This window comes from Rutidosis leptorrhynchoides, chromosome 7 (assembly GCF_046630445.1).
Source record: "Rutidosis leptorrhynchoides isolate AG116_Rl617_1_P2 chromosome 7, CSIRO_AGI_Rlap_v1, whole genome shotgun sequence".
Lineage (NCBI taxonomy): Eukaryota > Viridiplantae > Streptophyta > Magnoliopsida > Asterales > Asteraceae > Rutidosis > Rutidosis leptorrhynchoides.
In genome coordinates, this window is record NC_092339.1 from 340,854,241 (window position 1) to 340,867,536 (window position 13,296).

General features: G+C 32.4%; 1 protein-coding gene across 1 annotated transcript; it reads left to right on the top strand.

Moving 5' to 3' along the window:
- The first annotated feature begins 271 nt into the window (after positions 1-271).
- On the top strand, positions 272-989 carry LOC139860349 (uncharacterized). The gene is made up of 2 exons (XM_071849115.1): positions 272-494; positions 595-989. Exons 1-2 carry the CDS (start codon positions 272-274, stop codon positions 987-989), a joined length of 618 nt encoding a protein of 205 aa, XP_071705216.1.
- Positions 990-13,296: the final 12,307 nt, after the last annotated feature.

Genomic DNA, 13,296 nt, shown 5'->3' on the forward strand with positions numbered 1-13,296 from the left:
CTTAGGGATACTCTTGAAACTTTTGAGTTTTAAGTCATTACGAAAGGTTAATGTGAAATTGAACCCTAAGAAGTGTACTTTTGGTGTGCAAGAGGGTAAATTTTTAGGCATATTGTTACCGAGAGATGAATTAAGGAAAATCCAAAGAAGATTCAAGCAATTGAGGATATGACATCTCCAAAAACAAAAAAGGAAGTGCAAAGCTTGAATGGGAGATTGACAGCTTTAACAAGGTATTTAATCTAGAGTAGCAGATTGTTCATTACCATTCATGAAGGTTTTGAAAAGTTGTTTAAATAAAAAGGATTTTGTGTGGACGGAAGAGGCTGAAAAAACTTTTCAAAATGTTAAACGACTTTTAAAAGAGTTACCAATGTTAACTGCACCAGTAGCAGGAGAAACATTAGTTTCATATATGGCAGTGTTGGCAGAAGCCATTAGTTCGGTCTTAATTGCAGAACGGAATGGAGTGCAAATGGAAATATATATTGTCAGTAAGATATTACAGCAAAGTGAAATCAATTATCCGCCAATCAAAAAATTGGTATATGCTTTAGTACACACAGCTAGACGACTCATGTGGTATTTTTTAAGGACATCCAATTCTTGTCTTAACGGATCAACCAATAAAGCAAATTTTGAAACATCCAGCATCATCAGGGCAGCTAGCCAAATGGGAAATTGAGCTAGGAGAATATGAAATAAATTTCTCACCAAGACATGCAGAGGTGCAGATTTTGGCAGATTTTCTTTTGGAAACAACTGAAAAAGTAGATTATTCACGATATGTTACAAGCAGTAATTGTATGTGGGAGTTACATACTGATGGAGCATCAAGTGAAGAGGGAGTTGATGCAGGATTGGTGCTTACAAGCCCGGAAGGGGAAGAACATACATATGCACTCAAGTTTTGTTTTTATGCATCTAACAATGAAGCAGAGTATGAAGCATTGCTTTCCGGCCTCCGCATAGCGTCTGAGAAGGAATAAAATATTTAAGTTCCTATGTGGATTCTCATATTGTTGCATAGAAAGTTAATGGGGAGTTTGAAGCAAAAGATATATCAATGAAGCGATATTTACAATTGGTTGAAAAGATTTCCAAGAATTTTGATACTTTGGAGGTTGTGTAAATACCAAGAAATAAGAACAAAAAAGCAGACGTGTTAAGCAAATTAGCAACATTAACATTTGATCATTTGCATAAGAAAGTTTTGGTGGAAGTCTTGAAGGATAAATTAATTGATGAAAAGGTGGTTGTAGCAACCGTTGAGGAAGGAGGATCATGTTGGATGACCCCTTACGTGAAATATTTGCAGGATGGAACATTGTCGGATAATGACACAGAAGCAAGAAGGATAAAGGTAAGTGCTCCGCACTACGTAATGGAGAAGGTGTGCTCTATAGGAAATCCTTTAATGGTCTAAATTTGAGGTGTTTAGCGCCACAACAAGCATTAGATGTGATTAAAGAGATGCACGAAGGTTTGTGTGCACAACATTCTGGTTATAGAACTGTGGTATCACGAATAATGAGGCAAGGATATTATTGGCAAACAATTCACATAGATACAGCAGATGTAATCAAAACATGCGATGCATGTCAGTGTCACAGGACCGTTCAGCTTCTGCCAAAATATGACTTAATTTCAGTATCATCCGCATGGCCATTTTGTAAGTGGGCAATTGACATAGTAGGACCATTCCCAATGAGTATTGGCAATGCAAAGTTTTTGGTAGTCGCAATTGATTTTTTCACTAAGTGGGTTGAAGCAAAGGTGTTAGCACGGATAACGGGTGAAAACATAAAGAAGTTTGTATGGAATGATATCGTGTGTAAATATGGTTTGCCAAACGAAATCGTAAGTGATAATGGTAAACAATTTATAAATAACCCGTTCAAAAGTTGGTGTGAAGAATTAAGCATTAAACAAACGTTCACCTCTGTTGCTCACCCACAAGCAAACGGCCAAGTTGAGGTTACAAACAAAGAAGTTATAGCTAGCATAAAGGCTATAATGGGTTTAAGTCAGACTAAATGGGTAGATGAAGTACCATACGTTTTGTGGGCTCATCGTACAACGTCAAAACGGAGTACGGGTGAAACACCGTTCAGCTTGGTATATGGCACAGAGGCACTAATACCGGCTGATATCCGTGTGCCGACACAAAGGATTTTAGCATTTGATGTAGATAACAATTCATCCGTTTAGCGTGAAAATTTGAATTTATTGGAAGAAAGGCGAATCATGTCCGCTATCCGTTAAGCGGATGCTAAGCAGTGAATGGCAAAATATTACAATAAACGGGTCAGACATGTGCAATTCAAAGAAGAAGATTTAGTATTAAGAGACAATGAAGCAAGCAGACAAGCAAAGCATGAGAAATTGGGGCCATGATGGGAAGGGCCATATAAAATTGTAAGAGCACATCCAAATGGATCATATACCCTTGCAGCGCCCTTCATGAGGAATTGCAGCGAACATGGTAAGCAATGAGTTTAAAGAAATTTTATGCGTAGTATTGCATATTCGAATAGCCTGATCAACTATTGTGAATATGAGATACAATCATAAATGTAAAAATTTCTTTAGTAAATAAGAATTTAAACAGTTATTCTTATAGCATATTGTTCTTGATTTTTATTCGGCCAAGGATTTTTAATCAGATATCACAAAGTTGTGTGTCATCCCTGCCCACAGAAGAGAAATTTATTCTCGATGGCAGAAGTTCAATTAAACACAAAGGGTAGAAATGGCAGTGGATGACGTAGAACTCCTCTGAGCATCCAGGCAATAGATTGTATCTACGACCGTCAAGACGTAAAATGTAAAAATAATACAAGGCTAGCCGCCATATTTGATTCTTAAAAATCAGACATATAAAGCTTTGACAAAAATAACACAAAGTATTTAAATAGATATTTGGCATTGATAATCAACAGATAATACAAACAATATATACATTGTTGGTTGAATATTGGTTAATGAACTAAACGACAAACTTAAGTATGATTAACCAAAGAATATGTTTTGATGATGACACATACATATGCATAAGTGATGACCGACATCTTAACATAAAACACGCAAGGTCACTAATCCATACTTTATCTTGCAAATGACCAAGTCAAACATAGCTTAAGAATAGAATTAAAAGTTCAGCAACATACACGGTCAAAGGCACGATCGACTGTATATCCAGCCATGAAACCCCAAACTGAATTGCAACGCAGTTTTATGAAAACAAGTTGCACGGTCGCCACCACGGTCAACCGCAGTGCGACCGCAGTTTTCTCTGTTACCAATTTTGACCAAATAAAGTTTGACTAGTTCCTGACATCTATAATTCATGAAACCTTTCTCAACATGCTTAGAATAGATGTCCTCTCCATACTCAATTGAGTTTTGGTCATAAAAACACTAATTGTGGTTAGTTATGTGTGACGACCCGGAAATTTCCAACCAATTTAAACTTTAATCTTTATATTATTCAGACACGATAAGCAAAGTTTGTTAAGTTAAATCTCAAAAATTTTAAACTGTGTTCATACATTCATTATAACCTCGACCAAATTCCGACGATTCACGAACCGTTATATATAAATAGATATGTATATGTATATATATATTATAACTTGAGAATATTAATAAAGTATTAAACGTATAATACTTTACACGAACGTATTTGTTTCAATATGATTTTCGACGAAAAAAAAATATATTAAATGATTGAATTATCAGAAACATTGAATTATGATTACAAGTCTCTGTTGAGAGGTCCACTATGATTTGAGAAAATCTATTTCTCTTAACGATATTCAGAATAATTTGTAAAGCTATTTATAAATAAAAACAAAAAGTGTCATTTACGAAAGTTAGACAAAAGTTAGTGGAGAATTGGTTTCTATAATATTCTATTAATCTATTTTCAAACGTACAAAGACGTTTTCAGTTTAAAAAGAACTTTATTATTAAAACGCATATAACTTTTATAAATATCTAGAATCACTTTTGACAACTCATTACTTAACCAGTAAAATAAATATAACGATATTTATATTTTATTTCATTAAATATATATAACGATTTAAATTAATATTATATATATTTATACGCGTATTATACATACATAGTTTTTTATACTTTTACTATACTTTAACTTTACCTTTACTTTACTTTTACTTTACTTTAACTTTAATAATTCACTTTAATAATTCATACTTTAATAATTCACTTTAATAATTCACTTTAATAATTCATACTTTAATAATTCACTTTAATAATTCATACTTTAATAATTCATACTTTAATAATTCACTTTAATAATTCATACTTTAATAATTCACTTTTATAATTCAAAAATCTATTATAAATAGAATTCAATAGGTTTCATTATTTCAGAGAAACTTGAAAATATATTTCTCTAAACTCTCTAAATTGATATATATATATATATATATATATATATATATATATATATATATATATATATATATATATATATATATATTTGCTCTGTATTATTTCAAGATATTATTAGTATACATAAAATATTACGACGGAGTGTTGTCCGAGTGATTTCAAAATAGTTTTTTTGAATGAGTCAAAGCTAAGGAAATTATGGGTTATAGCTATGGAGGTGATGGGTATGGTTCATGGGTATGCTCGTGAGGTCAATCTAGTGTTTATCATCTCCGTTGCGTCTACGTACTTTCCTGCAATATTGAATCTCAATATTGATACGTTCGTGAATCCGAGGCCAACCTTGTACTTATTAAATGACGTTATATGTATTTTTACTACGAAATACAGTATTGTGAGTTTCATTTGCTCCCTTTTATATATATTTTTGGGACTGAGAATACATGCGCTGTTTTTATAAATGTTTTACGAAATAGGCACAAGTACTAAAACTAATTCTACGTGGGTTTAAACCAGAAATATACCCTTAGCTTGGTAACATTAAACTACTTGTCTATGTATGGTAGGCGCGAATCCTAAAGATAGATCTATTGGGCCTGACAAACCCCATCCTGACTATGGGATGCTTTAGTACTTCGAGGTTATTTTAAACACACCTGATCTGGTGTACTTCAGAGGGTAAAACATGAACGTTAAGGCTTGTTACCGGGTGCCTACAACTTATAGAATACTTTTATACACTTGCGAGTGTACATATATTTATAAACGGAAATCTTGTGGTCTATTAATATATTGAAATGATTGTTATGATAAACCTGTGAACTCACCAACCTTTTGGTTGATACTTTAAAGCATGTTTATTCTCAGGTATTAAAGAAATCTTCCGCTGTGCATTAGCTCATTTTAAGGATATTACTTAGTGTCATTCATGGCATATTTTGAAAGACGTTGCATTCGAGTCATTGAGTTCATCAAGATTATTATTAAGCCAATTATAGTTGGATGTATTATGAAATGGTGTGCATGCTGTCAACTTTCGTTGTAAAGAAAGTTTGTCTTTTAAAAACGAATGCAATGTTTGTAAAATGTATCATATAGAGGTCAAATACCTCGCGATGTAATCAACTATTGTGAATCGTTTATAATGTATATGAACGGGTCCTTTCAGTTGGTATCAGAGCGGTGGTCTTAGCGAACCAGGTCTGCATTAGTGTGTCTAACTGATAGTCGTTAGGATGCATTAGTGAGTCTGGACTTCGACCATGTCTGCATTTCAAAAGTTTTGCTCATCATTCTTGTCAGAAATTACCTGCTTATCATTCTTAGTCTAGACACATCTTATTGCATTGATTGCATGAATAGTGTATAGACAAAATTCATATCTTAGCATATCTGCTAATTCATATCTTAGCGTATCTGTTACTGTAAACTTTGCCTGACATATTCCGTAAATTCCTCTGTAATCTACGAAACCTTTTACTCTATATAATTAGAATACCACCCGATAGCCGGAAAATCATTTCATATCGAAAAATTCTTTATTCAATCGTACGAAATGGAATTCGTCATTAGTTCAAGTCCCTCGGATTCCGAAATGGAATCCCACTCAAGTTCCGAAAGCAGTGTGACCGGAATGGATCAACCAATTAGTCATCATCTATTCTGGATGAATTGGAGATGGGTTCGTAGCCTCCTTAATCATTGGAGACAAGAAGAAGGTGATCCCTTCCATCCACCACATTGCCCTCTTGGCGAAGAACCTGAAGCACTTACCGGCGAACCTATCCGAAACACCATTTTCTCTCTTATTTATAGAGTATCTCGTCACGATTACATACTACACCAAATTCTAGATTTTATTTATCCGCTCGTCCGAACCGACAATCACCCCGGTGTAATAGAAGAAGTCAACGAGCTTCGCGCTCGGGTAGTGGCTTTGGAGAATATGGTGTAAAGGTTACAAACACCAGCAGCATAAACAGTACCACCATCAGCAACACCAACAGTACCATCACCACCACCAACAATAACATCCACATCCCACACCACAACATCACAATATGTATCTCAAACATCAACGTCATACGCTCTGTAAATATCCAGGAATATCAACAACAACAAACGATGAAGTATTAATTCATAAACTTCATTGAAGAGATATCTCTGCGGCAGTTATGTAATCTCCAAAATCTTAGAGATTATTTAATTCTGACCGTAAATCGGATGAGTGAACGGAGATGGTAGAGTAGAAACTTTGATCGAAAATGGTGTACGATTTACAAGCTAGAATTGTTTTACCAACAGCATCAACAGGACCGTAGCATCATCAACACAGTCAGTGCCGTCAGTATCGTCAGAATCAACAGCACCTGTAACATCACAAACTCTGTCAGTTCAAGAATCATTGTGGACATCATTACGAATCAACAACAAATATATTGTATCAACGAGTTATGAAGTATTAACTCATTTCCAATCGAAAGATTTATATGTATATTTTATATGTATAAATTTTTAAACCATAATAAATCTTCCCGTACTAAGCTATTATGTGTGAATCTTAACTACTCAGTTAATTCATATTACAAATATGCAATGATGTACGTCCTTCGTCCGCAACTTAACCATCGTTAATTACAATCTCTGTCTCAATTCAATAAAAAATCCAATTTATAATAAATCAAGTGTATTATTCGAATATATGTTTGATTTTACGCTTTCATCATCGATGTACTCGAAACTTTTCAAATAACATCATTCGTACCTAGCGAAGTTCACAAGAATTTCACGAAAACCAACAAATAACAAAGTAATGATTCATAATTTCAATATTATTGAAGAAATACTTATGCAATTTATAAAGTTTTAGGGATTACTCAAATCTAGTTCCAACCATAAAACAAATGAGTTTAATTTAATATTAACTCATTAAATCTATATTACATCTAAAGAAAATATACACATATATTTTCATAAAGACTGTAATAAACTTCTTTTGTACAAAATATTAATTGTGAAATTTTTTTTAACGGGTAGGTAATACCCGAGAGATATATAAATTCACAATTAATATATTACATTTTTCGAAACTGATTCAGCAATCATCAACTATACTCCCTACTTTCACAACAATATCCATTCTTTCATATAAATCAAAACAATCATACTCATTCAAATTCAATTACATATTCTGATTTTGAAATCGCATAATTCAATTCGAAATATAACCAGTATCATCACTCTTAGATTCCTATATCTTTCAAAGCTATACTTTGACTTCAAAACTGTGTTAGAACATCATATGTATTAACGATTACAATATGTGCTCAAACCCTTCGAAATTCCTGAAGACACTTCAACTAAGGAACAATCGAGATGATGATCCAACCACATGTTACCCACAGTTATACACCTGAAAAACTCTCAAAACCCAAGTCATAGTTCGACACGTATCCGTGTTAGACCCTTTGGCATTTACTAGCTAAAATAACTTTTCAATTCCGTTTCAAAATAGACAGTTTTGTCACAGCTCCAGCAAGTCATCTTCGACTTCTCAATAAAAACAGTCATATTATAACCTCGATAGATACGTTGCCCTTTCGCCAACGTTACCGGGGAATCGTTTATATTCACCACATTAGCAATAAACTTACCAACAACTTCATTGATCTTTGACTTTCCAAAAAAAAAAAAAATCATTATAATTATCGAAACCCTATCATATACTCATTCGTACCTTATAACAAGAATTACCATACCAATTATTGAGAATCAGCAATCAGTATTTTGAAACCTCGCAGCATGTCTACATCAACAATTACATATACACACAACGTCTACCTCCAAGACTTACATTCTTTGAATGAGAAATTTCTGAAAAACACCCTAAACTGCGAACCAGTTCTCGAAATTTTGAAAAATGCTGATGAAGCAGCAAAAACTGTAAACGACCTTAACAGTAAAAAGTTGGATGATAAAGGATAGTATATTGGCAAAGCTCAGAAAAAGAGAAGCTTTGGAACTGGAAAACGGATTGAGCAAAGTATGAATGAGGCTGTGGACAAATCACAAAGGCTGAACCTGCCTTCAAAGAATCCAAATGATTCAGTACTTGCTGAAGTCATTAACGAATACCTTGCTCCTGACTCTAAACCCTTGCGAACAATATCCTTCATCATCCTCTGATATTAGACATTCTAAGATATCATCGTATCTTTCATTATAAATATCATCCATACTTCTGAAGATATTTTTATAATTATTCTTATCTGAAATCATTTACCTCTTCGCGCTATCTGTATTATATCATAAAAGAAACTATTTTAGTTTCTAAATTCTGAAACATTCGAGTTTAAAATAGGAATATTCTTGAAGAAGTGTTGGGAGCTGAAGCATGAGTTAGTATAATATAATGACACTTGATCAACGTGATTATATTACAGTAATTCATGCTGAGTTTCTAAATGAAACATGATGATTCACAGATCATAACGTCATCATGTGCTATGTTACACGACTCTTGTATTCTCTTTGATCTCTAAATATCAAGAAAATATTTCTTGATGATTCGGCCTTTTCCGAGGTATTCTGGTAATTTGACAAGTCAAGATCGTGTCATTACAATTTCCTTCCTAGAACATTAACAATGTTCATTCCGAAATTTATATCTGCGAATTCTGGACCATTACAAGCGGTGCTTAATTGCAAGAAGAAGAAACGGAAGGACAAAGCTCCGAACTAGAAATGGGAGTATAAATCATAGAAAATAGAAGAGAGCATTAACTGTGGATGACAATGATTATAGAAGAAGCAAGGACTTTGAAATATAAGGGAAGATATAAAACCCAACAACAACCCAGAAATCACAAACCGTATATATCAATGCATATAGCAATATAAAGACACGGGAGAACTAAAAACACTATAAAACCAAGAGTATAGTAGAAGTAAATAGATTCTTCCGGAGGCAGATGAAAAAGAAGAGCGACAGATATGAAAGTGAGGAGTATATCAAGAATCAGCACTGGATGAAGCATATTGACAAATACTTATATGAGTTGAGAAGGTGTGAGTTGTAAGAAAACAAATGAGGTGGATTTATAGTGAAATATCCGACAGAGAAATCAAAATGGATTATCGCATTAATTCGAAGAGGATCATAATTTCCTTAATCGCCGAATAATCAAATCCAATATAGATTACAAAGATTTTCTTTTCGGAGATCAATCGTGATGACGTCAAAAGATACGACGAATCACTATTATCTTATTTCATTCATTTACGATAACTTCACTCATACGCTTCGAGTAATCGAATTATTTTATCCATTCTTCTTGAACATGATAAAACTCTATAATCGTTATAATAACATTCTCATTGTTAGTCATGACGACCTCTATCAAATTTCGGGGACGAAATTTCTTTAACGGGTAGGTACTGTGACGACCCGAAAATTTCCGACCAATTTAAACTTTAATCTTTATATTATTCAGACACGATAAGCAAAGTTTGTTAAGTTAAATCTCAAAAATTTTAAACTGTGTTCATACATTCATTATAACCTCGACCAAATTCCGACGATTCACGAACCGTTATATATAAATAGATATGTATGTGTATATATATATTATAACTTGAGAATATTAATAAAGTATTAAACGTATAATACTTTACACGAACGTATTTGTTTCAATATGATTTTCGACGAAAAAAAAATATATTAAATGATTGAATTATCAGAAACATTGAATTATGATTACAAGTCTCTGTTGAGAGGTCCACTATGATTTGAGAAAATCTATTCCTCTTAACGATATTCAGAATAATTTGTAAAGCTATTTATAAATAAAAACAAAAAGTGTCATTTATGAAAGTTAGACAAAAGTTAGTGGAGAATTGGTTTCCATAATATTCTATTAATCTATTTTCAAACGTACAAAGACGTTTTCAGTTTAAAAAGAACTTTATTATTAAAACGTATATAACTTTTATAAATATCTAGAATCACTTTTGACAACTCATTACTTAACCAGTATAATAAATATAACGATATTTATATTTTATTTCATTAAATATATATAACGATTTAAATTAATATTATATATATTTATACGCGTATTATACATACATAGTTTTTTATACTTTTACTATACTTTAACTTTACCTTTACTTTACTTTTACTTTACTTTAACTTTAATAATTCATACTTTAATAATTCACTTTAATAATTCATACTTTAATAATTCACTTTAATAATTCATACTTTAATAATTCACTTTAATAATTCATACTTTAATAATTCACTTTAATAATTCATACTTTAATAATTCATACTTTAATAATTCACTTTAATAATTCATACTTTAATAATTCACTTTTATAATTCAAAAATCTATTATAAATAGAATTCAATTGGTTTCATTATTTCAGAGAAACTTGAAAATATATTTCTCTAAACTCTCTCAATTGATATATATATATATATATATATATATATATATATATATATATATATATATATATATATATATATATATATATTTGCTCTTTATTATTTCAAGATATTATTAGTATACATAAAATATTACGACGGAGTGTTGTCCGAGTGATTTCAAAATAGTTTTTTTGAATGAGTCGAAGCTAAGGAAATTATGGGTTATAGCTATGGAGGTGATGGGTATGGTTCATGGGTATGCTCGTGAGGTCAATCTAGTGTTTATCATCTCCGTTGTGTCTACGTACTTTCCTGCAATATTGAATCTCAATATTGATACGTTCGTGAATCCGAGGCCAACTTTGTACTTATTAAATGACGTTATATGTATTTTTACTACGAAATACAGTATTGTGAGTTTCATTTGCTCCCTTATATATATATTTTTGGGACTGAGAATACATGCGCTGTTTTTATAAATGTTTTACGAAATAGGCACAAGTACTAAAACTAATTCTACGTGGGTTTAAACCAGAAATATACCCTTAGCTTGGTAACATTAAACTACTTGTCTATGTACGGTAGGCGCGAATCCTAAAGATAGATATATTGGGCCTGACAAACCCCATCCAGACTATGGGATGCTTTAGTACTTCGAGGTTATTTTAAACACACCTGATCTGGTGTACTTCAGAGGGTAAAACATGAACGTTAAGGCTTGTTACCGGGTGCCTATAACTTATAGAATACTTTTATACACTTGCGAGTGTACATATATTTATAAACGGAAATCTTGTGGTCTATTAATATATTGAAATGATTGTTATGATAAACCTGTGAACTCACCAACCTTTTGGTTGACACTTTAAAGCATGTTTATTCTCAGGTATTAAAGAAATCTTCCGCTGTGCATTAGCTCATTTTAAGGATATTACTTGGTGTCATTCATGGCATATTTTGAAAGACGTTGCATTCGAGTCATTGAGTTCATCAAGATTATTATTAAGCCAATTATAGTTGGATGTATTATGAAATGGTGTGCATGCCGTCAACTTTCGTTGTAAAGAAAGTTTGTCTTTTAAAAACGAATGCAATGTTTGTAAAATGTATCATATAGAGGTCAAATACCTCGCGATGTAATCAACTATTGTGAATCGTTTATAATGTATATGAACGGGTCCTTTCATTATGCCTAATGACATCTTAATGACAAATTAACCAAGATTAGGCTTAACACATAAGTGTTAAGTAATAACTTGTGATCTTAAATCTCATCTAGACATCCTTGGTATGATCATCAAGTACCAACACACTTAAGCCAATATCACTTGAACAATAATTGTTATTAAAAATGACTTAGTGATTAATTAAGGGTAAATGAGAAACAATGCTCTCAAGTGTAACTAGTAAAGACTTGTAATCCTAAAATACACTTAGATACATTTATGATGGTCACCAAGTCCCAACTAGAGATTGATCTTACCTTGTGCATGTGTTGAACATTAATGTGTGCTTACACATTAATCAAGCAATATGTTATATTGAAATTAAACTTGTTAAAACCTTGAATTATAAGTTTTGCAAATATCTATATGATTGATCCCAGAATAACTATCTCTTGCTATGTGTGAGTATTATTTGCTACTCGTCAATATGCTTAATACTCATAAATTTGTCAACTTTATTAATATGTTTGCTATGAGCTTACTAGTTAGGATTCAAGTAACTAACATACTCCAATAGATTAAGTGTAAAATGGTTCACAATGTAATTATAGTCAATTGTCTATTTGGCCTAGTCTAAGTAACTAAGTGTGATTACTTATTCAAGTATGACTTAACTTTGATGTCTCTACATACTTAATGATCATCTTAGAAAGACATCATGCAATTAATCACTACCTAAACTTAAATCGAACATGACTTGTGATTAATTGAAACTAGGAAGTTAATGACATAGTGACTAGTCTTTAGAATTGAACCAAAGGCATTAATGTGACTAACCAAGTCTTGACCAAACTGAGATTTCCCAAAATATCAATCAAGACACTTCTCCAAGAATGTTGGGTTTACCACTTTTAGAATGTTAAGTCACTTTCACACAATAAGACCAAATCTCACACACTTAATGCATATAGTACTTGCATAGGATGTTTGATTTCTTTTGCAGGTGCTAGAAGGAGTAAAGGTGCCAAAATGTGGTGTTCAAATTTGAGTCAAACGGCTATACAGCGGATACTAAATTTGGACTGGAGTACGCACGGTCGAACCACTGTCGACCGTGCTGGCAACCGTGTGTCAACGGCTACTTTTTGAATCCCACTATACAAAGGCAAACTTTAATGAACATTTGAAGCTGACCCTCTTGCATATTTAAAAGGCTTATTTTCAAAGATCACAAGGGCTCTAATTACTACTCAAATGTGATCTAGTAAGAGAAGA

Excerpts from the sequence above, each read along its gene's own strand:
- LOC139860349 (XM_071849115.1), top strand. The coding sequence starts at position 272 with ATGAAGGTTTTGAAAAGTTGTTTAAATAAAAAGGATTTTGTGTGGACG. Across the intron at positions 495-594 it reads AATGGAAATATATATTGTCA|GACATCCAATTCTTGTCTTA; the intron begins GTAAGATATTAC and ends GTATTTTTTAAG.